The 26,179-nt window shown below is 50.5% G+C and overlaps 2 protein-coding genes across 2 annotated transcripts; one reads left to right on the top strand and one right to left on the bottom strand.

Annotated features, from left to right (window-relative positions):
• Positions 1-224: 224 nt before the first annotated feature.
• Positions 225-4,910, top strand: Dazap2 (DAZ associated protein 2). Its single transcript, XM_057792246.1, has 4 exons — positions 225-382; positions 1,446-1,564; positions 2,201-2,446; positions 3,548-4,910. Exons 1-4 carry the CDS (start codon positions 370-372, stop codon positions 3,674-3,676), a joined length of 507 nt encoding a protein of 168 aa, XP_057648229.1. The 5' UTR covers positions 225-369; the 3' UTR covers positions 3,677-4,910.
• Positions 4,911-5,967: 1,057 nt separating this feature from the next.
• On the bottom strand, positions 5,968-21,661 carry Smagp (small cell adhesion glycoprotein). Its single transcript, XM_057792247.1, has 4 exons — positions 21,124-21,661; positions 20,536-20,604; positions 7,122-7,202; positions 5,968-6,620 (listed from the first exon to the last, which is right to left on the bottom strand). The coding sequence occupies exons 2-4, from the start codon at positions 20,567-20,569 to the stop codon at positions 6,442-6,444; spliced, it is 294 nt and encodes a 97-aa protein (XP_057648230.1). The 5' UTR covers positions 20,570-20,604; positions 21,124-21,661; the 3' UTR covers positions 5,968-6,441.
• Positions 21,662-26,179: the final 4,518 nt, after the last annotated feature.

Here is a 26,179-nt window from a genome sequence, read left to right as displayed (position 1 = left end):
AACCCTGGCTGGCGGGGCCGGTCTACGTCAGCGCGGCGAGGGGCGCTGGGCCGCCCGCGGGAAGGCGCGGCAGGCAGGGGCTGGGTCTCGCCTCCAGACACGCCGCGAGGGAGGACCCGGGGCTCGCGAGTGGGGGGCCGCGGAACGAGCGCCGCCCCGAGACAGCACCGCCATTAGGGCGGGGCTGCGCTCGCCCTCTCCGCAGCGCGGCAGCCTCGCGAGGGGGCGGGGCTTCCGGCGGCAGCGCGCTCGGGCGTCGACTGACGCAGAGTGGACGGGTGTCACGTGACACGGAAGCGACTCCGAACAGGAAAAGGACGAAAAAAATAACCGTCCGCGACGCCGAGTCGAAGCGGACCCGCAGCCACCATGAACAGCAAAGGCAAGGCCGGAGGGCGGCGGGGACGGTCGGGGAGGCGGGCTGGTCCGGGGCGAGCGGGCCCGGGGGGCCACGGGCTCGCGGCGGGCCGGGCCGCGCTTCTCCTTAGGGGGCCGGGAGCCAGGCCTCACCTGACGTGGCCGCCCCCTCCCCCGCGCCGCCGCTGCTCGGCCCTCCCGGCCCCCATAAACTCGGTGGCGCAGTTTGGAGCCGCGGGCTGTGTGTGAGGTGGGGGGGCTTTTCCGTGACGGGCACCCGCTGGAGCGAATGGGGAGCCAGAGCAGGGCTGTGGGGAGGCCAATGGCGGGCCGGCGGAGGCGGGGCGCCGCGCTTCGGAACAACAGGCCTTGGCGGCCTTAACTAGTGAGGTGCCGGCTCCGCGGCGCCGTCCCCCTCGCCGCCCGCCCTCCGCAGGACCAGGTCTCACGGTCCCCGTGCTTGTGCCGCCCTCAGAACACCCCTCCCGCCGCCCTCTGCACGGCTGGCTCCATCCTCTCGTTAGGAAGTCGACTCTGAGTAGGAATCTGGGAGGAAAACTGTCTGGACTGAGAACAGCCCAAAGTAGAAGTCCCCTAAGACACCAGCGGTCCAGAACCTCGGGGACGGGTCCCCAGACCTGTCCTTCATCGGGAAGGGGACACGGCCAAGTTAGGCTTGGTTCCGTCATCAGTATGCTTCTGGGAACGGCACCTTTTCTGCCCCGTCAGAGCCCCGTGAGGGTGCAGACAGCCCTCCCTGCTTTTCTTGGCTCCAAGAAATTCGGCGCTGTATGGCAATCTGTCTGTCGTCCCCTGCGCGCCTCCACCAAGTTAGCTACCCTGTGCGTCCTGCCCAGCTGGTGGCTCTGTTTGCAGCCTTGCTTTAAGTTTGTGTCAGCGTCTGTGTGAGTGAGGCGCTCACAGAGGGGAGCTCGAGTCGAAAGGAGGTTGTAAGTGACATTTGAGGACGCTGGGAACAGAACTTGGGGCCTCAGGAAGAGCAGCACTTTGTCTTAACCAGTGGGCCATCTCTCCTGTCTGCCATCCCCCCAGTTTGACAGACAGCACCTCCCCCTTTTGTGTTCCAGGTCAATATCCAACACAGCCTACCTACCCTGTGCAACCTCCTGGGAATCCAGTATACCCTCAGACCTTACACCTTCCTCAGGCTCCACCCTACACAGACGCTCCGCCGGCGTACTCAGAGGTACTGCAGCTTGCTAGACTTTGAACTAGTTGAGGACACCCGTGGGCCCCTCGTTCAGTCTTTAAGTGTGACTTCACAGACAGAAGGATGGTGATTACCATTGGAACTGTGCTGTTTGATTATGTTATTTGACACATGCTGACGTTAAGGTGAAGTTGGGTTCCTTGAGCAGCAGGTGACCCAGGAGACTGTTGTGTTATTGTGTGCCAGTGACTCTAACGCAGTGATCTGGACACACGAAGAACTGAGAATGGACTTAGGAGCCAAGCATGGTGGTACAGGCTGGTAGTCCAGCACTTGGGAGGCTGAGGCAGGAGGATTCTGATTTCAGGGCTGTCTTGGGCTATATAACCGAGCCCTGTCTCCAGAACCATCCAAGGGGCTGGAGATGTAATGTAGCTGATTTGGTGGAGTGCTTGCTTAGCATGCACTAAGCCCTGGATTTGATCCCCAGCACTGTGTGAACTGGGTTTGGTGGCAAGGGCTTGTAATTCCACCAGTCAAGGTGAAGGAAGGAGGATCCGGAGTTCAAGGTCATCCTCCACTACAGTTGAAGGTACCAGTAAGACTTGATAAAGACAGTTCAAATAGGGATGTCACAAAGTAACATTCTGCCTTCTCCTCTGCCTCTTTTAGCTCTATCGTCCAAGCTTTGTTCATCCAGGGGCTGCCACAGTCCCCACCATGTCAGCTGCGTTTCCTGGCGCCTCTCTGTATCTGCCTATGGCCCAGTCTGTGGCTGTTGGGCCTTTAGGCTCCACTATCCCCATGGCTTACTATCCAGTCGGTCCCATCTATCCACCTGGCTCAGCAGTGCTGGTAGAAGGAGGGTATGATGCAGGTGCCAGATTTGGCACTGGCGCTACCGCTGGCAACATTCCTGTGAGTATGGGCTAACTGGAAGCCATATTCCTTCTCCCACCATCCGTGGACAGTAATGGTCAGGGTTGGCACAGCAGCTGCTGTCTCCTAGGCAGAAATGTGACACGTCCTTTGGTTTTGGAATTAATCATTTGTTTTCTTGCCTTAGTAAGATACTGCTAGCTAGCTGGGCAGTGGTGGTGCACTCCTTTAATCCCAGTATTCGCGAGGCAGAGACAGGTGGATCTCTGTGAATTCGAGGCCAGTCTGGTCTACAGAGGGAGTTTCAGGACAGCCAGGACTGTTAGACAGAGAAACCCTGTCTCAAAAAACAAAAACAAAAGCCTGCTGGGTTCTTTTTCATTCGCGTGGGCACAGTGAACGCTCCTTATTAAGTCCATACACTCTTAATATCTACCACAAGGATGAAATGTACACCAGGAACTCAGGTGATTAAAAAAGTAGAATACATAATCCCTAGTAAGTAGGTGTTAGTTACCAGTTCCTCCTGCTCAGTGCTCTAGTATGTGGGGTTCTAGCAAAGGCCATCTCTCCGGAGCCACATTCTAGAGTGAAGTGGAGCGGTGTTGTCAGTGGCACTTAAATGTTGCAGTGCTGTGTTAGAAGTCTGGAATTGCTGAGGTGCAATCCAGTGGTAGAGCATTTGCTTGGATATAGAGTGCTCTCCTGCTCCATGAACAAATGCGCACATGGCCCACAAGAGACCGCGGGCTGTTTTTGCTGTTTTGGAACTGGCACGCAGTGGTTCTTCTGGGGACAGGCTGCACCCTAGGGCAGGAACACTGGTGAGTGGCAGGCTCCCTTCCCGTCTGTGTCTAGATTCAGATGGTGACAAGCTGTCAGAATTAGCTCCTTTTTAAATGGTGGTTGCTTGGTGTGTGGCACATACCTATAATCCCACAGTGGGAGGCTGAGGCAGGGGTCAGCTTGGGCTACATAGTAAGAAGCAGGCAAGTTAGGGTTACATAGTGAGACCCTGGGTTAGCCCACTCCAACCCTGCAAAAAAAAAAGTTACTGGTTGGCTCACTGCCACCTTTTTGAGGCATCTGCTTCCCTTGTGCTCCTCCTCTTTGCCCACTATCCTTGTCCTTTCCTTCTAGCCTCCACCCCCTGGATGCCCTCCCAACGCTGCTCAGCTTGCAGTCATGCAGGGAGCCAACGTCCTTGTGACTCAGCGCAAGGGAAACTTCTTCATGGGTGGCTCAGATGGTGGCTACACCATTTGGTGAAGAACCGTGGCCACGCCTGTGCCGGGAAAGACATCACGTACCTTCAGCACTTCTCACAATGTAACTGCTTTAGTCATATTAACCTCAAGTTGCAGTTTAGACACATGTTTTTGGGGGTGTCTTTCTGGTGTCCAAACTTTGAGGCACTTTTCAAATTTAATAAGGAACCATGTAAGGGTAGCAGTCCCTCCCTAGAGCATTTTGAGGTAGGGAGGCATCCATTCTTCAAATGAATGTGAGTGAAGCAGCCCCGAGGCTCTTCCCTAATTCCTTTGGAGTAACACTGTACCATCCTGGTCTTCGCTTCTAGTAATAAAACATCAAATTAGGTTTGGAGGGAACTTTGATCTTCCTAAGAATTAAAGTTGCCAAATTATTCTGATTGGTCTTTAATCTCCTTTAAGTCTTTGATTTATAGTAGTTGTTAAATGAAACGCATTAGCTGTCTGCCTTTTCCTCCCCACCAGCCCACCCTGTCCTCCGTCTTCCATCAAATCAGTGGTGCAGGACAGAAAGCTGGTCACTCGGCTCTTCTCACCGTGCACCTGTCCCCCTTGCCATTTTTAACTGTCTTCATAAGGATCCTCTGAAGCCCCCTGTGCCCTGAGCACAGACCCGTTTCTCTGGGTTTTGTGTATCTCCAGGAGAAGGTGAGGGGACCTTTAGGACCCACCTCGTAGGCCGTCTCTGCATCACCACGAACCCAGACTTGCTGTGGTGCCAAACCTGAACTTAAACAACAGTTCTCAGTGCAAGCTGTCCCAGAAGTTTCTTTAAAAGTGATGGGCAGAGAAGAAAACACATGAAAAGGCTTGGCTTTAAAGCCAAATTAAGGGTGTTTCGGATCAAACTTGGTTTTCATTTTCTGAGTGTCTGATGCAGCCACTCGGGTTTCCAGGAGTTTTCCTGTGATGGGTTGGTTAGTAGGGTCACATGAATGCCTCGCTATGAAACGACTTGAGTCCAGTGAGATCTCATTAGGATTAATATTTCAGGGATCCTTAATATTTTGATTTGTTTTCTGAGATTGGATTTTATTTTATCTGACATTTCAGTTCATCTAAATCTTGTGTTCTGTACATGTATTGTTTGACTGTACCATCGACTGTTATGGAAGTTCAGCGTTGTATGTCTCTCTACACTGTGGTGCACTTAACTTGTGGATTTTTTATACTAAAAATGTAGAATAAAGACTATTTTGAAGATTTGAATAAAGTGATGAAGTTGCATTACACTGTACTCTAGGCATTCTTTACTCAGCATGTGTTCGCATGTTCATACATGTCAGGTCTTTTAGAGCTCACCCAGAAATGAGCTCGGTGCTCCTGTAGCTGCTTCTTTAGCGATGTCTGTGAAATAAATGTAGACCTGCAAGGTGAGGTTTTAGGTTTGGCTGTTCTCATGAGCTTTCACTAGAGCTGATTCTGGAATTCAAAACACAGTCTTAGAAATGAAAGAGCAGTGCTGGTCATGTTGGCACTGGACTTTAATCCCAACGCGGGGGAGGCAGAGCCAGGTGGCCCTGTGAGCTCAAAAGCCACCCTAGTCTACACAGTGAGTTCTCACTCGTGCTAAGGCTTCCATCACTTAGTGTAAGTAGTGTGTATACTTCAGGGTAATTTCTAGATGGTTGCTCCAAAGTTCTATGTGGACAAATACTGAAAACAAGCGGGCCAATGCCATTACTCTAGTTACTGTGGAAAGAGGTCTGCCAAAAGTTCATGGCAGCCTGGGGTAACTAGCAAGATCATGTCTCAAACCCACAAAGCAAAAGCCAACCAGCCTCTGCACTGCAGCTTCTGGAATCTATACTGCTAATATCGGGTAAGAGTTTTAATACCAGAGTATCCAAGGGGCTTGGGTGGAAAAGAGCCTGGCCTGGCAGTGGTGGCACACACCTTTAATCCCAGCACTTGGGAGGCCAACCTGGTCTACATAGTGAGTTCTGAGACAGCTAGAGTACACAGAGAAACCCTGTCTTGAAGAAGAAGGAAAAGAGCTTTACTGGTAGGAAATTTAGGTGGCTGGGTTTTTTCTGACTCTGTATATAAACAGGATCTGGGAAATTGTGGCTTTTGTCAGGATAAAGGTCAAACCCACTTAGTTCTCATGTGTTTCTGATGGGACAGTTGCTGCTTCTCTGGAACACTCCTGAGATAGTTCTAAGAACTTCAGAACATCCCTAAGAGTTCTTAAAGAGAGACAGCACACGCAGAAGAGTTAAAGAAGCAGAGAAAACACTATAAAAAGTTTAAGGAAAAAGTCAAAATTTAGTTTTTATAAATGAAAATCTTTCATAATAAATTTAATTTGGATAAAAACTGTAAATTTGAGGCTGCTGGGGGAAATGGTAAGGTTCGGATCAAAGCAAGTAACACTGGGAGGCCTGTCCCTGGCCTGATCCGTCTTGTGGTATTTAGCCTCCAAGAAGCTGCACTGGGACTAGGCAAGTAGGGAGGGGACAAAGTGGACCAGCCTGGGGCCACTTTCCACATCTCCCACTTCCAACTTAGGCACGGCCCATGTTGTTGGCCAGTTGTGAGCACTGTCCTTACCAAGGCCTGGCTGTATAGGTGTCAAGCAGCTTTCTCCGTGTCCCTGGACCATGGAGTCAGTGACGATGTTATTGGAGACTGTCCTGGGAGGTGAGTGGATTTGCCATCTCATTCAGTGCCACTCACTGGCTTCAGAGCAAACATTCCCTAATTATAGAGTCAGTGTGTTAGCACTGGAGCCAAGACTCGACCCCTCCAGTCTGGGGATCATTAGATGAAGTACTCTTCCTTCTCTCTGCCCTTGGCTGAGTCACTCTCCATCTGGAGGATGGTGCTGGGCTCGCCTTCTGCGGGCTCGTAGGTGATGTAGCTGCCTTTGTTCTTGTACAGGTAAAAGAAGATCAAGGTCACCACCGAGAGCAGGGTGAGGAACACCACAGTGATCACGACTGGGAAAGGAGAGGGAGACATGTTTGAGTACTTCACTGGGCCAGTCAGGTCCTCTCAAACCCAGCTTCCCCAGGACACAGCAGCCAGAGTCTCTTGGTATTTAGCTACCACACAGTTTAACTCCCTCTCAAACCAGTTCCTGATGATCATTCTAGAAACCAGGAGGGAAACAGCTGATGCCAACAGGAAGGGTGTTTTAATACATGGCTTCCCATGAGAGTTTCTCTTCCTCACCCACTCAACAAAACCACACATCTCCTCCTTCCAACCCACACACTCCAGCTGAGCATCCACATGTGCCACAGCCTGTTCACAGCCACTCCCCACCTATCATTTGTCGGTCATGTCTCCATCTTCCACAGCTCTGCATGTGTGAGACCTACATGCCAGAAGGAACCCAGTACTGGAGTTGGTCCCTGATGTGGCTTTTCCTGTACGAGGAAAATCTTAGCTGTCACACTGGGTTCCAGGGTATCTCTGAGCCCAGAGGCCCTTGTTACCTGCAATGAGTGCTGTGCTGGCCTCTTCAGCTTGTGGGGACAGGGTCTCATGGGCCTGAAGAACTGGCGTGGTCATCAGTTCTGGGAAGTTGGAGGGGGAAAAGGAAATGGTGAGTCCTTTGTCCTTGCTATTCTGTCACTTCCCTTCCTGTTCAAAAGCTCAGTGGTTCAGAGCACTGTCTGCTCTTCCAGGGGTCCTAGATTTTATTCCCAGCAACCCCTCGGTGGTTCACCATCATCTGTAACTCCAGGTCGAGAGGATCTGAATTTCTAGCCTCTGGGCACCAAGCAAGCACACATAGTACACAAACACACAGACAAAACATTCATATACATAAAATAAAGATTTAAAAAAAGTTCAACTAGTATCTACAGTAACTTCAAACAGTAACTTGGAACAAAGAGATTAAAACAAACCATTTCCAAAAGACAACATTTTAATGAATTTTTCTCTATCTAATACAATGTTTAAAAACAGGGACTTGAGCTGGGCATAGTGGTGCACACTGTTAATCCCAGTACTTGGAGGCAGAGGCAGGTGTATCTCTGTGAGTTCAAGGCCAGCCTGGGCTATATAGTAAGACCCTATCTTGAAAAAAGAAAAGAGAGAGAGAGAAGAGAGAGAAAGAAAGGGGCTCTTGATTGGGAGTGGTGGCACACGCCTTTAATGCCAGTACTCAGGAGGCAGAGGCAGGCAGATTTCAGAGTTTAGGCCAGCCTGGTCTACTGACTTAAAAATAGGAGGGGGTTGGTTTTTGTTAGTGTGGTGACATGTCTGTAACCCCAGCACTCAGGGCTGAGGCAGACTGACTGTTCCAGGGTAGCCTGGCCTGTACAGGGAGGTTCTGTCTCAAATACAAAACAACTACAACTCTCGTATCTGTTGAACGGGGTTTGAGCCTGAACTGATTGATTTTCAAATGTGATCTGTCCTTTTCAAGCTACTCCCTTGGGAAAAACATCACCTAACCTCTGCCAGCATCAGTCACTTCGGATGCTAACGGTACAGTACCTAGTTTATAGACTGTGACATAGAGACGCAGGGATCCAGCCTCAGTCACTTCGGATGCTAACGATTCAGTACCTAGTTTATAGGCTGTGACATAGAGACACAGGGATCCGGCCTCAGTCACTTCGGATGCTGACGGTACAGTACCTAGTTTATAGGCTGTGATGCAGAGACGCAGGGATCCGGCCTCAGTCACTTCGGATGCTAACGGTACAGTACCTAGTTTATAGGCTGTGATGCAGAGATGCAGGGATCCGGCCTCAGTCACTTCGGATGCTAACGGTACAGTACCTAGATTATAGACTGTGATGCAGAGACATGAGGATATGGCAGTATAAGGAACACATCAAATGTTGAGTGTGTATATATGGATATATTTGTACCATGCAGCATAAATGTATCCTTAATCTTTCCATGTACATCTTTAATCTTGTCTGTATGTGTGCACATTTGTGGTACATGCATAGCATAGTGCACTTGTGGAAGTCAGGGGACAAGTTCTGATACCCATTCTTGTTCTCCCCCTTGGGCGATACAGGGTCTCTTGTTCTCTGCTGCCTACACCAGGCTAGCCGGCCTTGTGAGAATTCTTCTCCATCTTTTACCTCAGTACAGGAGTGCTGAGAAAGAATGCAGATGCATGCTACTGCCAGGCAGAGTGCTGCGAATGCAGGTGCATGCTACTGCCAGGCAGAGTGCTGCGAATGCAGGTGCATGCTACTGCCAGGCAGAGTGGCACTCACCTTTAATCCCAGCATTCAGGAGACAGGCAGGTGGATGGATCTTGTGAGTTCCAAGCCCACCAGGGCTAGTGGGAACCTGTCTACAACAGAACAAATGCACACTGTGCATCTGTTTTTACCAGGTTCTGGGGATCGGGATTTGGATGTTTATGCATGTACAGCACGCTGCCCACCAAGTCATCTCCTTGGCCCTACATACCTTTTATAAACATTAGTTTTCAGTAATAAAATATACTTACCCAGCCCCAAACCTTTTTCTTGTGGAATATTACTTTAATTATGTGAAGATGTGTTACATTTGTTTATGCTGCATTGGTTTAACTGTGTAAAGATGTGTTGCTGTTTTACCTTGCCTGCCTAAGGTACCTGATTGGTCTAATAAAAGGCTAAACAGCCAATAGTTAGGCAGTAAAGGGATAGGCGGACTGGTGGGTAGAGAGAATAAATAGGAGGAGAAATCTAAGATGGAGAGACGAGAATGAGAGGCTCGAAAAAGGGGAACAGAGGCAGACGCCCGGGGTCAGCCAGGCAGCTGCCAGCAGCAGGACACAATGAAAGGAAGACTGAAGCTCCACGGCAAAACACAGATGAAGAGAAACGGGCTAAAGTAACCTGTCAGAGTAGTGGGACAAGCATAAGAGAAGGCCAAGCATTCATAACAATATTAGGTCTCCGTGTCTGTATTTGGGAGCTGGTTAGTGGTCCAAAAGCAAGCCTGCTCTACCTTTCACTTCTAGGATAGGCCCTGCACTTTAACAGGCTTGGAACAGGACTTTCCCCACCCTGTATCTGTCTGTCTGTCCCTTAAGCTCCAAAGCCCAAGTCATTACTCAGAGTCAGGACATTATTAAACTGTGGTCTGGAAACTTGTAGGCAAGTCTTTTTTAAGGTCTCTCTAGGTAGCCCCACTGGCCTGGATTTGCTCCATAGTCCAAGCTGGCCTTGAACTCACAAAGATCTGCCTGTCTCTGCTTCCCCAGTGCTGGGATTCAAGGTGATAAGCACACAGTCTTTTCCTAATTAGCATTTGATGTAACTGTTGAAGAAGTAACTTGGTAAAGGTCACTGCAGGATAGAGGTGTCAAGGGAGGACACGCTGGTCAACTCTGGAGTCATCATTTTCTTCAATAAATAATTTATTAAGTCTGGCCTAGTGTTCAAACCTATAATCACAACCCTCAAGAGCCTGAGACATGGGGCTCACAGTGAGTTCTAAGCCAGTCTGGATACAGACTGTGAGACCCTATCTCAAAAAAACTGAAATAAAAGAACAGAGATGAGAAGCAGAGGAGGGAGGGTGTGGGGTAGGGGGAGAGAGGGACAGGGGAGAGGGAGAGAGAGAGGAAAGGAGAGAAAGAGTGAGAGAGGGAGGGAGGAATAGGGAGGGAGGGAGGGAGGGAGGGAGGGAGGGAGGGAGGGAGGGGCACAAGCAAAACTAGCAGCTCTGTGGCCCACCTGCTTCGCCAGGAACTGCGCTAGGCACACTGGGAACAGAGCAGAGCAGGACCAGCTCCACAGTGCTCACACCCTCAGGTCCTATCATTGCTCTGAACTGCAGAAAGTCCAAACAGGAGCACCAGCAGGGACTGATCTGGTGGTGGTCCTGCTGGGGGCGACTTCAAGGAAGCAATGCTTGATGGCACCAGGACTGGGAATTGATGTGACTACTGTCAGCAGAGCCCAGGTCTTAGGGCCGGCTGTGGCACCACTGAGCACGGGCAAAGGGATCTCAGCTGCTGAGCTGAGGCAAGAACAGGTCAAGGGCGTTGAGGGTCTTTTTTAAGAGGCCAAGAAGAGCCTCCAATTCCCTGTGATCCCATAACTGAAAAGCAGCAGGAGGTGAGCTGCCGAGAGAGCTTCCAGTCCATGGTCAGCCCAAGGTGGGGGGCCAGGTGGGGAGAGACGGGGTCTCTGCAAAGCCCTGGCTGTCCTCGAACTCACAGAGAACCGCCTAATGTATGAGAGGCCAGAAGACAACTCGAGGGAGCTGGCTCTCTCCTTCCACAGGGTCCAGGAGACCGGACTCAGGTCATCCTGATGGCTCACTCAGCCTATTATTCTGTGAATCATTAAATCAACATTGCAAGGCTATTATGTGAATAAAGCGGGAGAACACCTAAAGAGTTGGCATGTAACTCAGCTGTAGTGCATGTGCATGCACATGTGTGTGTACGCATGTGTGCATGCGTGCATGCATGTGCTCGTGCAACTCCAGCTCCAGGGGATCCAATGCATTATTCTAGTCTCTATGGACACTCATAAGTGCACACACATGGAAGTGTGCACGCACACACACATAAAAAAATCACATTAATAACGATCTTAAAATATGACATCCAGCAAGATGGCTCAGCAAGAAAAGGCACTTGCTGTATAAACCTGGTGACCTGAGTTCAAACCATGGGACCCTGTAAAGACTTTGAGTTCTTTAGCCAAGAATGACCTTGAGCTTCTTACTCTCCAACCTCTGCCTGTGTCCCATGATGGCAGGCATCACCCAAGCTTGTTTTTACACAGTGCTAGGGGAAAATGCAGGGCTTTGTTGGCCTCTACCAATTAAGTACATGAGCTTTTTAAATTTACTTTTTATGTTAAAATGTTTAGAGACAGGGTCTCACTATGTAGTTGCTGTGGGCCTTGAATTCAAGAGTTCCTCCTGGCATTTTGAATTAAGAGGTGTGTGCCACCATGACTGATAGATTTTTCTTTTTTTAAAGATTTATTTATTATGTATGCAGTATTCTGTCTGCATGTATGCCTGCAGGCCAGAAGAGGGCAGCAGATCTCATTACAGATGGTTGTGAGCCACCACAAGGGTGTTGGGAATTGAACTCAGGACCTCTGGAAGAGCAGCCAGTGCTCTTAACCTCTGAACCATCTCTCCAGCCCAGATTTTTTTTTTTTTTTAATGAAAATGGTCTCTACTAGAAGTAAAACAGTAGAGCAAGGTAATGCACAGGCCTTTCAGAGGTAGAGGCAGGAGGATCCCTATGAGTAAGGCTAGCCTGATCTACATAGCCAAGGCTAAATAACAGACCTGGTCTCAAACAAAACAGAAAAGTGAAAGCTGTAAAACCAGGGTCAAGCTGTGAAGCCTGGCCAGGACGTTTAGAGAGGTAGCTACTGTCCTTGTCTGGAGTCTACGCTAAAGGTCCACAGAGTTCACGGTCTCCACACTCGCGTGTCCCTGTAATCTCATTCCAGTATGATTTCAAACTGTGAGTCATATACAAAAAGACAAAACAAAACAAAACATGCACATCAAGCTCTCGAGCAGCAATGCCAGGTTAGAAGCTGCCAGAGACTCCCAGAACAGCAGCAGGAAGCTCCAGGCAGCTCAGGTGGCAGGCAAATGACAAGGGCTGTCTCTAAAGTGTTATATTTGGAATAGGCAAGGGAGGGGTGTAAGGCTTGAGGAGTGGCCTTGAAGGTCTCAGGGTAGAGAGGAAGCAGGATCTCAGTCTCCTTCTCCAGAGGGAGAGTGGCAAGAGTCACGGGACCTGAGGAAGTGAGCTCAAGAAAAGAGAAGCTGAGCTGGGCGTGGTAGGACAGTAATTCCAGCCACCGGGAGGACTGTGAGACACTCTGAGGCCAGTGTGGGCTACATAATGAGGCCTTGTCTCCAAGTCAGGAAGAAGAGAAGGGAAATGGCCCAGGAAGCACAAACACAAAAGGATGAGGCGGCTCTTACAGAACTTGTAGCTGATCTTTGTCCCCGTGCAGGGATTCTGAGAGGCGCCTGTGCAGACAGACGGCTGCAATCCGGCTAGGCTTGAGGGGTCAATTTATTAAGGCCTGCTTTGGGGGTGCTGGACTGGAGACAACAAGCACTATGAGTCAGGACGGGCACCTTACAAGAAAGCTGTCACAGCCTCCTTACGTTCAGAGTCCAGGTTGACAGACACAGAAATTAAAAACTTAAGCCAGGAATGGTGAAGCACACTTATAATCCAGGCTGAGGCAGGAGGATTGCCATGAACTCAAGGTCAGCTGGGGGTCCACAAAGAGAGTCTGTCTCAATACCTAAAAATGTTAATTCAATAGCCAGGAGTAGTGGTTAATGTCCTTAATCCCAGACCTCAGGAGGCAACAGAGCTACATAGTGAGACCCTGTCTCAGAAAAAGAGAGAGAGAGAGAGAGAGAGAGAGAGAGAGAGAGAGAGAGAGAGAGAGAATAAAATCCATTGAAGAGTACTACTCTGAAAACTGAGGCAGGAAGATTGAGAGTTCAAAACCAGCCTGGGCTATATAGCAAAACCCTGTTTTAAAAACCAAAGACAAATCAAACAACAACAACAAAACCCACCTCCAAATCCCCACTTCACAGGGCTTCTAAACTGAAAACGAGCTGCAGGTACAGTCTCGATTCTGAGTCAGTGAACGGTGTCACCGGACGCTCACAGCAGCACTGCTTTCGAATCCATGGGTGAAGCAACCCCAGTGTCCATCAGGAACTGGATGAACAAAATGCAGCTAATGTAGACATAGGGTATTATTCTGCCTTAAAAACTGAAGGAGGGCCAGGCAGCGGTGGCACACGCCTTTAATCCCAGCACTTGGGAGGCAGAGGCAGGCGGATCTCTGTGAGTTAGAGGCCAGCCTGGTCTACAGAGCTAGTTCCAGGACAGGTTCCAAAGCTACAGAGAAACCCTGTCTTGAAAAACCAAACAAACAAAAAACAAAGCAACAACAACAACGAAAACAACTCTTCTCTTTGTGAAATGTATGCATCTGTGTGTGCATAGGCGCACTGCCTATATGTCTGTGTGCATGCCTGGGACCCATGGAGGCCTGAAGAGAGTGCTGGGTCTTCCAAGGCTGGAGTTACAGGTTGTGAACCTCCATGTGAGTTCTGAGAATTGAACCCAGGTCCTTTAGAAGGGAGCCAGGGCTCTTAACCACTGATCCAGCTCTCTAGTCCCCTTCCCTCAAAGACAAGGTGTGTAGCCTGGGCTGGTTTAACACGTGTGATTCTCCTGCCAGCCATAGCCTGCACAGGTGGTGTCGAGACGCCCCTCCCCCATATATGTATAGAGCACAAGGGAGGGCCGCAGAGGGAGGACCACAGAGGGAGGCTCTGTAAAGAACAGGTGAGCCAATGGGATTGGGGAGACAGAAAATACAGAAGGAAGTAAAAGTAATTCCATGGTGGTTGCCGGTTCGAATATGTGGAAAACAAGCAGAAAGAGGGCAAGACGGTGCAATGTGGGAAAGAGCTACAAATTTAAATAAGAGAGTCGTGAAATTTTCCTGAGAGGTTCCCTGAATAAAACCTGGAAGATGGTGATGGAGGCGGCCTGCAAGCAGCAGAAATGCAAAGTCAAGGTTAGGCTGTCTATAATGACCGCTGGGCACCTGGGCTGGAGTGCGTGCAGCCTGTTAAAGGGGCCATGGGGAGGCACCTTGGAGGGGAGCAGCAGGGAAAGAGAGGAAAAGCCATGCAATGACAGCGCATGCGCCTGCGGGCTGCAATAGGGCCCGCAGCCGTCTGTGAGCTTCCAAGCTGTTACAGGCTCATTACAGAGCCATCTTGCTAGATGTTACTCTCCTACAGATCTTGTTAAAATGCAGACGATGGGCCTGGAGATGGATCAGCTGTTATAGCACTGACTGTTCTTCCCTAGAACCCAGGTTTGAGTCCCAGCACCCACATGGAACTTTCTGGAACTCCAGTTCCTAGAACAGCTGATGTTCTCTAGTGGACTGTGCAGGCACTGCATGCATGTGGCACACACATAAAATGCAGGCAAAATATTCATATGCATAACACAAAACTGAAAAAAATCTCCATTTAAAAAAATTCAGACTATGATGCAATATACGGGGTAGAGGACCCTGGAAATCCAAATATCACACTTTTGAAGAAGCTCAATCTAGTGCACTGGAGGATGAGAATGCGCCGCGTGCATGTGTGTGTGTGTGTGTGTGTGTGAGAGAGAGAGAGAGAGAGAGAGAGAGAGAGAGAGAGAGAGAGAGAGAGAGAGAGAGAGAGAGCGACAGTGAGCCAGCAGCAACTCTCAGGCTCTCAGGCCTGGGGAGGGCACTGTGGACTTTCCGGTCCACTGCAGCCCATGCATGAATGCAGATCCCATCAGCAGAGCTGTGAGAAATTATAACCTGCTTTGATGTTCTGTAGGGATGGCTGGCAACTGAACCTGGGCTCGTGCACATGCCAGGTGAAAGAGGCAGGTGCTGGGTCCAGCTCTTTCAAACCCCAAGCGGCTGCTGCTATTTTAAACAGAATTTTGGGTTCTGTTATGTGGCAACAGTGATTCCAACAGATTGATTTTAAGGGATCGCTTTGACTGTGGCTCTGCTAACAGGCTGATAGTGAAGGTGAAGGCAGACCTGACGCAGGTGACAAACCCAAATGGGGAGCCTCTCTCTAGCACCCGAAAGCCCTGACTGGGTCTGGCAGAGAGTGGCCAGGTCTGCTGGAAAGCAAAATCCCATAGGACCGGAGATGGGGTGGAGTCACACTTGTTACCTGGGATGGGGAAGCTCTCTGATGAAGGGAGTGGGGATGGGGCATGACTGCTTATCAGATATCCAAGATGTAAAGAATAAAACTGAACTAGAGATTAACAAATGGGAGCTGGGTGGCAGAGGCACACGCCTTTATTCCCAGCACTTGGGAGGCAGAAGCAGGCAGATCTCTGTGAGTTCGAGGCCACCCTGGCCTTGTAGCTAGTTCCAGGACAGGCTCCAAAGCTACAGAGAAACCCTGTCTTGCCCCCCCCCCAAATTAAATAAATAAATTAAACAACGTGGGTCGGGGATGCGACTCAGTGTAGAGGACTAGCCTTTCAGCGCGTGGCCCTCGGTTTCAGCCCAGCATCGTGAGAAATACATACAGGGAATTTTAAAGTCAGGCTGGAGAGATGGCTCCGTGGTTAAGAGCACTGGCTGCTCTTCCAGAGGACTTAGGTTCAATTCCCAGCACAGCACCACAAGGGACCTCACAACTGTCTGTGACTCCTGTTCCAGGGGAAATCAGATACCCTCACACAAACATGCGTGCAGGCAAAATACCAATGTACATAAAATAAAAAATAAATTTAAAAAAGATTAAAGTAATAAGCATATTCTAAATAGGAGGCTGGGGGAGATCAGTCACGCGGTAGGTAGGTGGGTCAGTGCACACACGGTAGGTAGGCAGGTCAGTGCACACACGGTAGGTAGGCGGGTCAGTGCACACACGGTAGGTAGGCGGGTCAGTGCACACACGGTAGGTAGGCAGGTCAGTGCACACACGGTAGGTAGGTAGGCAGGTCGGTGCACACACTGTAGGTAGGTAGGCAGGTCGGTGCACACACGGTAGGTAGGCAGGTCAGGACACACACGGTAGGTAGGCAGGTCGGTGCACACAGTAGCCAAGTCAAGTAAAGCCTGGACATCAGCACATTTACCACAGAACCCACAAATGACCTTCACCAGACAAGTTTTGGTTGAATGCAAAGCTGTGGTTTAGGGCAGGTTCAAGAAAAATGGAAGGAGGAACTGGAGGCAGAATATAGAATGTGTGTGTGCTGCCAAAGGCCAATGTCTTCATCTTATTGTTTCTGATCTTACAGTGTCAGCTAGACTGGCTCTCAAGCCCCAGGGATCCCATCTCCACCTCCCAGCACCAGAATGATAGGCCTGCTTTCCTCGATGTATCTGGCTTTTTCTGTCGGTGCTGGGGATCTGAACTTGGGTACTCAGGCACTGTGACAGAACCATCCCCACTCTCGTCCCATAACTAAACACTTTTTTTCTTTTTGACAGCATTTAGCTATATAGCCCTGGCTGGTGCAGACTCAGAGATCTGCCTGCCTCTGTCTCCCAGTGCTGGGTTTAAAGGCCTAGCTCGATGCAAACCCTACAGAGTTCTTCTGTACAGGTGAATACAGGAGTGGAGCAGCCACCGGAGCCCGAGGGAGTTGCCAGGAATGACTCACAGAGCAAACAGTTCACGGTGGGGGCATCTAGAGCCATGTCCTCGAAGAGATGGGATCTATGCAGCGACAGGGGACTGGCTGCACACAGCTAATCCCCTGTCACAGAAAGCAGAGAACCCGGACATGGTACAGCAAACAGGGAGATGGTGGAGGGGGACATCTCAGCAGGAAACGGGAGATGGTGGGGGGGACATCTCAGCAGGAAACGGGAGATGGTGGAGGGGACATCTCAGCAGGAAACGGGGGATGGTGGAGATTCCTTTCTAGAACTTTGATTTGCTCAAGACTGTCTTACGAGTGAGGATGGGAAGCAAGCGCTGAAGGAGATTCAGAGGTCCACTTGAGGGTTATCCACGGTGGTTTGACCTTAGGTGCCCTGCTGACCTTAGTTGCTTTTGAATCGATATTGCAAACCAGGGCAGGTCCACAGCCTCCTCTGAGTGCTGGTGTTACACGCATGCGCCATCACAACTGGCTAGTTACGACTTTTACGGTGAAAACAGACAACAACAAAGTAATCTAATCCAGAAAGCCTGGCACCTAAAGAAGGCAGCCGGGCTGTGGGTGTCCCGGTGCTAGAGTGGTTTTGCACACGTAGGCTCCAACTTGGATCCCCCAGTTCCTGTCAGTTTTTCCAAAGAAAGAAATCTGCTACTCTCTGTCTCTCTTCAGAGTAGGCAGGTGCGGGCCGAGGGCCGCGGCAGCGAGCTTGAGGCTCCGCCCAGATCCGCTCCCACACCTTTCTTTTGTTGACCCAGATACCCACTGATTTCTTCGTGTCTCTGTCTTATCAGGAGCTTTCAGATCTGCTGCCACCCGAAGTCGCCAACCTGCTTATTTGCTGTAGGCCTGCCCAGACAGGGGCCACGCCCACAGTTCTCCTTCCCATGGGAACCCACTCTGCAATTCTGTCCCTCTCTCCTGCCTCTCCTGTGCCCCGATGGCCGGCGACTGGGTGAGGGAGACCCGGATGGAAAGGACACACCGTGGGGGTAGATCCAGCCTGGCACAGCCTTCATCAGCTGCACCATGAGAAATGTTCTTTTTTCTTTCTTTTAAACTGGGAAATCACTGAAAATTTCTTAACTTCCTCAAACTCAATTTTTGCTTTGATAAAATAAGAATAAAACTTGTTTGGTGTGTTGAGAACTAAGTTCAGTGAAAAATTCTAAGTGTCTCATATATGGTGGGGACCACTGGGTAGTAAGGTTTGGGCGGAGTTCCCAAGGCTGAGCTCCTGACTGACTGTCCTACTGTAACAGAGCAGGCTGACATGTGGTCCAGCACCTTGGTCCACAGTGGCCTCGTGCTTATGGAAATATCTTTTAATGATTGCATTTTAATGACTTTTCCTTCAAAATCAAGAAAATGAGCTTTTAAATAGTATTAAGATTGCCGTATCAGCCAATTAATTATTCATTACAGTATTTTCATCCATAAGAACTCATTATAAACATCATTATATTTGGGGGGTATTGAGACAGGGTTTCTCTGCATAACAGTCCTAGCTGTCCTGGAACTGTCCGTAGACCAGGCTGGACTTGAACTCACAGAGAATCTCCTGCCTCTGTCTCCTGAGTGTTGGGATTAAAGGCAAACATCATATTAATGCTACCATAGTCTTAACCTGGAAAGGTTGAAAAACACACATTTTAAACTTTTAGACAGAGGAAACTTTTAAACTTTTTAGACAGAGGAAAGAGCCCACCGGGACAGAGGGAGTCTCACGGTGTGGTGCAGAGTGGCCCAGCATTCCTGAAGGATTCCTTAGGGACTCCTGACTGAGGAGGAGGGATGTGAAGGTGGGGTACCCAGGAGCTGGACCCTGCAGGGAATCCTGCTGATCTCTAGTCTTCTCTCCACTCCTCAGATGCAGGATTGCTACACCTGGTGAGCAGGAAACTGTACATCCTGAAATTCTACCCCGCTCACACCGCTTGTACCAAGAACATAAACACACAACTCAATTCTAAAAATGGGCCAGGAGCCAGCGAGATGGCTCAGCAGAGGGGACACTTGCTGCTAAGCCTGACAACTGGAGTCCCTGAAACCCACATGGCGGAAGGTTGTCCTCTGACCTCCACATGTATGTTACGGCATGTGTGAGCACATGAGCACACATGTGCACAACATGAATAAAAATACTTGAAAAATGGGCACAGTCTTGAAGAGACACTTCTCCGGAGACACCCAGGTCACCAAGACCATGTAAACGTGCTTGGACATCACAGTCATTAGAGGAATAATCCGAGTCACAATGAGATACCGCATCACACACAGAGACAGCTGGCATCAGACTCACCCCAAATAATAAGTGTTGGAGAAGATATGGGGAAACCAGAACCTTCGTGCACTGCTTGTGGGGATATAAATAACACAGCTACTATGAAAACTTGTATGGTGGTTCTTTTAAAACAACATATAATTGCTATTTAACAACCCCACACCTGGATGCATATCCGACAGGATGGAAAGCGAACAGCAACCAGATAGTCACTTTTGTGTGGCTAATCAGAACGCACACACACAATAGGATATCACTTAAGACGTAAAGCAGAGGAGATTCTGACACATGCTACAACATGGCTGACCCTGAAGGCACTGCACTAAGTGGAATAACAGACACACAGCAAATACCAAAGCCCTCATCCAGAGACTCCAGTGCTTAGCTCCTCCCACTCACAGCCTCAGTGGAATAACAGACACAGAGCAAATACCGAAGCCCTCATCCAGAGACTCCAGTGCTTAGCTCCTCCCACTCAGCCTTGGCCCACAAGCTAGCCGTGAGTTCTGTCTGTCGGTCTGTCTGTCTGTCCATCTCTTTGCTCACCTCTTCGCACCAAATAAATGGGAATCAGGTGACTCAGATTTACGAATCCCAGGAGGAACTGCCCTAGATTTGCCTTCCCTGGGGTCCTCCCTGTCTTCAGATCAACAAAAGCAAAGTCACTAGAAGTGAGCCTTTGTTCTCCTGAAAAATGAGACTATACATAAGAAGACAAAGGGATATAGATCAAGGTTTGTCCCTCCACCTGGCTAGCACAAGGTGAAAACAATCATAAGAATTAATTCATCACCCAGGAGCGCTGCCCAGCACCTCTAGGGAGCAAGGAGTGAATTATAAGGTAGGGTCTCTTTCCAGGGTTGCAGGCCACCACCACCCAGCTCCGTGCAACACCCACCTCCCCTTTCTGACAAGGTCTTATGTAGCCCAGGCTGGGCTTGAACTCACTATGTAGCTGATGATAACTTGAATTTCTGGTACCTGCCTCTACCTCCCAAGTTGCAGGGAGAAGGGACCACAGGCAGAGGCCATCACAGTGGGTTCCACCCCGCAGGATTCATTCCACACAGGGGATCAAACCCGCGCTTGGCAAGCACTCTACCATTGGAGCTACATCCAAGCCCTCCCAGTCATCTTTAGAAGACTCTTTCCCACCTTCAACCACAGGGGTGAATGTAAAATTGGTTCCTTTGGGCTTAAAAGAACACAACGAGCCCAGGTTACTATCAGAACCCGGAGCTGGCTAGGTCCAGAGGCACTAATGGGCACACTATAGTTGAATCCCGCTTCCTCAGGAGGCCTTTTCCTGTGTGAGGCCGGCGAAGGAGGGAGGGAGGAGGGTCTTCCAGTCTACACTGGGGCTTTCCGGACTGGTTCAGGGGTGGGGTGGGTGTGGATTGTTATACAGTTTCTGTATTCCATTTATTCAATCACTTACCTCCAGGAGAAGGTGTAGCCGGTAGGCTGCTCATCGCTGCTGAGGGCAGAATATCTAGCAGGGCCAGTTCTGTGGAAAGAACGGAAAAGAACGCGGTAGATGGGGTCCTGAGGTTGCATGGCCTGGAGATCCCAGCAGAGCTTTCGGCGCCAGATTTTCCTGAATCCCTTCCCCCTGGACGTGTCTCCATTCTTCATTTTGGTTCTCCCTGAGGATCTAATCAATTTTCATAAGCAAATCCCTCCCCAAGAGCAGATCCCCGCCCGGGTTTATCTGGGACGTGTCACGTTGGTGACTCTTTCCCCAGGTCGCCCTTTTTACCAGGCCTGGGAAAGTCAGGCAAGGGTTGGCAATTGAGCAGCAGACCGGGTTCCGCCCAACAGATCCGGGCACCACGGCCACCTGCATTACCTGGAGCCCCGCGGAGCCGGACACTGAGTCCACCCGCTCTCTGGGGACCCCGCGCGTCCCGTGCCCGCGCCCTTGCGGCCGTCGATGGTCCCCGCAGCCGCGCGCTTCCCGCCCCGGGTCCGGTTCCAGCCGCCGAGTGCTATCCCGGGCTCCCAGGCTCCCCCGCCGTACGCTCACCTTTCCAGTCCGACCGGCGACGGGGCAGGGCCGGGAGCCGCGCGTCCTTTTGAACTCGCCGTGGTGGGAGCGGCCGAGATTCGCTCGCCTAGGCCGCACCCGGGACCCCGCGCCGAGCGGCCGCCGAGCCCGGGCCGCGGTGGGTGGGACAGGAAGGAGCGCGGGGCCGCCCTCGGCAGGTTCCCCCGGGAGGAAAGGCCACTGTCCGGAGCCGCCCTCCCTCGTGCCCGGCTCGGCGTGGGGCGCGACCCGCAGGGGCGCAGATCCCCGCACAGACCCGCCGGTGTCCCGGAACGCTGCAGGTGACTTGGCTGGAGCACCTCTCCGTCCAGCGCCGGCCAAGCGGGGCGAGAAGCCAGGCGCCACCTGCACCTTCGCGTGCGACCTTCGTGTGAGGCCGTGGAGCGTGGAGAGGGTGAGGGGTGTGGCTGAGGTCTGGGCAGGATTAAAAATCCCAGCGCAGACGCCTGCCAGCTGAGTGGCTGTGGGCAAATCCCTGAACACCTCGATAGTCCGGCTTCCTCATCCCTAAAATGGGGACTGAAAGTGGTAATTCCTGTAAAGCCATTTCACAACCCTGGTCCTAGCCCAGGGCAAGTGTCTTAATTTAAATAGTCATCTGTGTGGCACTTTAGCTGCTGCTTGACTCACATCAGTGGCAGGAAATGCTCCCAAATTAACTAGAGGAACCGAGTGACTAAGAGGATGTAATTCTATATAGCACGGGCTCTGCAGTTGGCCCCGCTGTGTAAGCTAGCACGCGTTACGTCTGATTGTCTTCCTGGGGCAAAGCTGTGTGCGCCCGTGGTGTTACGGTGGGGCCGGGACCAGTTGATTAAAGCCTCACCTGGTGCATATTTATGTGCTCAATAAACACTGGCTAGTGTAATCTGGGCTGAGGGTCGGACCTGACCAGTCACACCTGGCTTTCTTAAGTGTCCTTTTTCCTTAAAATATAACCTTAAATGTTTGCTTTGGGGCAGAGGGTAGTTGGAGAAAGGCTGAGTTCAGGTTCCAGTATCCACATGGCGGCTCACAGCCATAGGAAATTCCAGTCCCAGGAAATCTGACGTCCTCTTCTGGCCTCCACTGGCAATGCAGACACACATAAAAATTATTTGCTGGGGCTGGCGAGGCACTTGCCTTGTAAAGCTGACAGCTGAGCTTCATCTGTGGAAACCACATAAAGATGGAAGGACAGAACCAGCTCCACAAAATTGTCCTCTGATGTCCATGCATGTTGTGCCTGCACGCATACACGCGCATCGTGCACACACAAAATAATATTTTCCTTTTTTATTGTTTTGTTTTTCGAGACAGGGTTTCTCTGTGTAGCTCATAATTTTTTCAGGGGCTGGAGAGATGGCTCAGAGACTAAGAGCACTGGCTGCTCTTCCAAAGGTCGTGAGTTTAATTCCACCAACCATATATATGGTGGCTCGCAACCACCTGTAATGAGATCTGCTGCCCTCTTCTGGCCTGCAGGCATACATGCAGGCAGAACACTGTATAATAAACCTTTAAAAAACTTCCAGAGGTTTACTGATACATGACTTTCCCCTAGGCATTTAAATACACTAAGAAGCAGAAGGCTGCAGGGTAAGAAGGAGCCATTATGCACACGTTGAGCTCCAGACTTGGCATCAAGTGAGGAATTTGTGAGTGCCTGTGTATCACGCTCTTCAGCTTTACTGTTTGACGTACCCTATCATCCAACTGGATCGTGTCTGTAGAGTTCTCTGCAGCACAGGCCAGCATCTGTGGCTGCGTTGGGGCTACAGGTTGGCACCTCACACCCCTCTGGTCTGTCCTCCGTGAAGAGGCATGGGGACAGATGGGTGAAATGTAAGCCCCAGAAATGGGAGCAAGCAGCCGTTTGTCAGTAGACCTCTAGGGGCCTCGGGCACAGCTACAGGTGACAGTTATCTTCCCCTCATTTTATTGACTTCCGTGTGCTGCTACTGGGGTGGTAGGCTCTTTGTTCCTGTCTTTTTTCCCCGGACAACATCTGGATAAATAGTTTGGTTCCCAGCTGAGACTTGTCCAACCTAGCTAAGCATATGGCCCTTCCTTCTCCCCTGCCTCCTCGGAGATGGGAGGAGGGTCACATGCCAATAAGGTGCCACATTCACAACGGAGTGCCCTTCCCACTGCAGCTGTGTCTCTGCTGAAGCAGGTCTAGACTCCTCCTCCCAAGAGACCGGAAGTTCTACAAGGTGGCTATGGCCCACTCCCCTAAAGATTCCCATTGCCTGGGGAGGAGAGTCAGCAAACAAGAAAAACCCAAACAGAAAGCAACAGCCCTGTAACAGGAGGCTCAAGCTGGATTTCTCAGGTGTTTTGTTTCATTTTAAAGACAGGGTCTCTTGTTTCCCACAGTGGCCTCAAAATTTCCTATGCAGCATGTCAGGGTGACTTGAATTTCTGACCGTCCCCTCCCGCAGACTGGGCTAATGTGGGTGCCACCATGTCGCCTTTCTGTGGTGGTTTATCCAGGGCTTCATGAATGCGAGACAAGCAGTCTACCAACTGAGCTACATCTGCTGCCCCAAGGGTGTTTGCAAGATGGTGAAGGAGCACAGCAGGGGCCCGTGCTCCCAGTCTCTACCCTTTAGTGCTCCCCAGTCACACCTCGGTGGTGCGGGAGGTCCAGTCTTTGTGGCTTTATTGGTCAATAAATGAAGCCGCGCCACGCCCAAAGCTGGCCGGAATCACGAAGGCTGAAGGAGTTCCCACAGACTCTGAAGGCCGCAGGAGGGGGTGTTTTCTAAGGAAGCTAGTAAAGGCAGACAGTGGGGGCATTTGAAGGTCTTTCTTGAGAAGCACACCGCCCCCCCCCGGCCCCCAGACTACTGTTCAGAGTAGAGAAAGCCTGTGAAGGACATGCTTTTTAAACAAGATAACAGGGCTTGATTTCAGAAAAATGATTTCTATGGGTTTGGATCCAGGAAAGCGTGCCCAGAGGTGGTTTTGACACTCCCTGTATTCACCATCATGGGTGTGTGCTTGATGGCCACTGTGTATGTCCACAAATTCATCACACCCTGCAGGGGTGTCTGATGGAGAAACCCAGGCACATCTGTGCCCAGTCCTTTCTGGGTATCAAAGGGCTTGGGAGGCACTGATGAAGGAAACATTTTCCTGATGGATGAAAAAATAACTCAGTTACCAGACTCTCCCTTTGCTAGATTATACACTATACATATAAGTAAAATGGAAAAAATCACTCCCAAATAAAACCACAGAACCCCAGCTCCTGTATTGTCACACCTACTACTGGAGAATCCTGTAAGTATTTCAAATTCTGTGTCCTGTGCCTGTGTTAGGGGACTGGGGCCCCCCTAGAATTAGTGTTTATAGCACAGGACATAATTTATGTATAATAAAGTTCATAAGTCCTTTACAGTTGGGTAAGCCTCCACCCATGTTCATACCCATTCAATCATAATAGTAAAAGTTATGGTGTTTGTAATTACTGTCCTCTGGAAAAGGCCTGCTTAACTCCCAGCCCCACCCCTCCCCTCCTGTCATCATAGACACCATGCTGCTGTGTCATCCCCTGCCCAGGCAGTGGCCGTCATGGTTCCCATTTCCCTGCTGTAGGACAGCCATACTGTACAAGAGGAACCAGCCAGGTTCTTTCTCCACCGTACTGGAGGATCTGGAGAGGAGATGGTGCCAGGCAGGTGGTAGCCGCAGCTGAGGCCTGGCCTGGGCAGCAGACCCCAGCCCTCCACAGATTCCATGTGCTGGTCTTTTCTTCCCTGCACCCAGCTGTCCTTTCTATGAACTGCCCACCTGTCAAGGGATCCTCCATTGCTTCATTCTGTTCACTTCCTGCAACCAGAGGGTCCAGATAAGCTTCCTCTGCATGCAGTGACACTGCCACGCGCGTTTCTCAAGCTTAACCACGAGGAATTTCACACAGCTAGTGTTCGCCACGTGTCCTCCCGCGACCCACTGTCGCCACGTGTCCTCCCGCGACCCACTGTTAATCTGCAGTTCTCACAACACACACCTGTAGTCTTAGCATGTGGAGATGGAGGCAGAAGGATCAGAAGTTCAGAGCCAACCTGGGCTACATGAGACCCTGTTTCCAAAGATCAAAAGGGAAGGAAAAGAGAAAGAGCAAGCAGGAAGGCAGACGGCGACAGGAAGGACGTCAGGGTCACTGTTTGCACTGAGAGCAAGAACAGGGCTCGGACTCGGACCCCGCATTCCATGTCACTCCCGCCACGGTACCATGTCTGTGCCTCCCCTCCCCTCCTGTGTTCCGTAGCGGTCCCATCTGACTCAGGCCCCAGTTCACACAGGACTGGACTGCACGGATGAGCAGCTCTGAAGGAGAGCCCTTTCCCACAGCATTTGCTCACAGGAATGCACCAGGGTGGAGAGGTACTTAGACAGGCATTTGGCCAGGAGGTTGGTGGATCACGTATAACTAAAGCATTCTGAACCTGGGGCAGAAATCATTACAGTGGAAAACTGGTGTGGGAAGTCTTCTGTATGTATATGTGTTGCTTTTATTGGTTAATGAATAATGAAGCTGCTTTTGGCCTATGGCTTAACAGAATACAGTCAGGCCGAAAGAGATCTATAGAGAGAGTAGGCAGAGTCAAGGAGAAGCCATGGAGCCCCCACTAGATGTAGACGCTGGACAGAACCTTGCCAGGAAGCCACAGCCATGGGGCAATACACAGATTAATAGAAATGGGTTAAATTAAGATGTAAGAACTAGCCAATAAGAAGTAGAGCTACGAGCTGGGCGGTGGTGGCGCACGCCTTTAATCCCAGCACTCGGGAGGCAGAGGCAGGCAGATCTCTGTGAGTTCGAGGCCAGCCTGGTCTATAAGAGCTAGTTCCAGGACAGGCTCCAAAACCACAGAGAAACCCTGTCTCAAAAACCAAACCAAAAAAAAAAAAAAAAAAAAAAAAAAAAGGAGGTAGAGCTAATAGGCCAAGCAGTGATTATTTAGGGGGTCTGGGCAGCAGGAATGAATGAGCAGCCTCCTACAACAGAAACAGTGCTCAGGGCAAGACTCCACACTTAGTTAAA

Source organism: Chionomys nivalis, chromosome 17, assembly GCF_950005125.1.
Source record: "Chionomys nivalis chromosome 17, mChiNiv1.1, whole genome shotgun sequence".
NCBI classification, from domain to species: Eukaryota; Metazoa; Chordata; class Mammalia; order Rodentia; family Cricetidae; genus Chionomys; species Chionomys nivalis.
The sequence above is the reverse complement of the archived record's forward strand: the minus strand, read 5'-3'. Positions and strand labels throughout refer to the sequence as shown.

Bases quoted from the DNA above. Each gene is read 5' to 3' on its own strand.
- Dazap2 (XM_057792246.1), top strand. The intron at 1,565-2,200 runs GTACTGCAGCTT...TGCCTCTTTTAG, and splicing joins CTCCGCCGGCGTACTCAGAG to CTCTATCGTCCAAGCTTTGT. The intron at 2,447-3,547 runs GTGAGTATGGGC...CTTTCCTTCTAG, and splicing joins CTACCGCTGGCAACATTCCT to CCTCCACCCCCTGGATGCCC.
- Smagp (XM_057792247.1), bottom strand. From the start codon at position 20,569: ATGAGCAGCCTACCGGCTACACCTTCTCCTGGAG. The intron at 7,203-20,535 runs GTAAGTGATTGA...CCAACTTCCCAG, and splicing joins GGCTACACCTTCTCCTGGAG to AACTGATGACCACGCCAGTT. The intron at 6,621-7,121 runs GTAACAAGGGCC...CTCCTTTCCCAG, and splicing joins CAGCACAGCACTCATTGCAG to TCGTGATCACTGTGGTGTTC.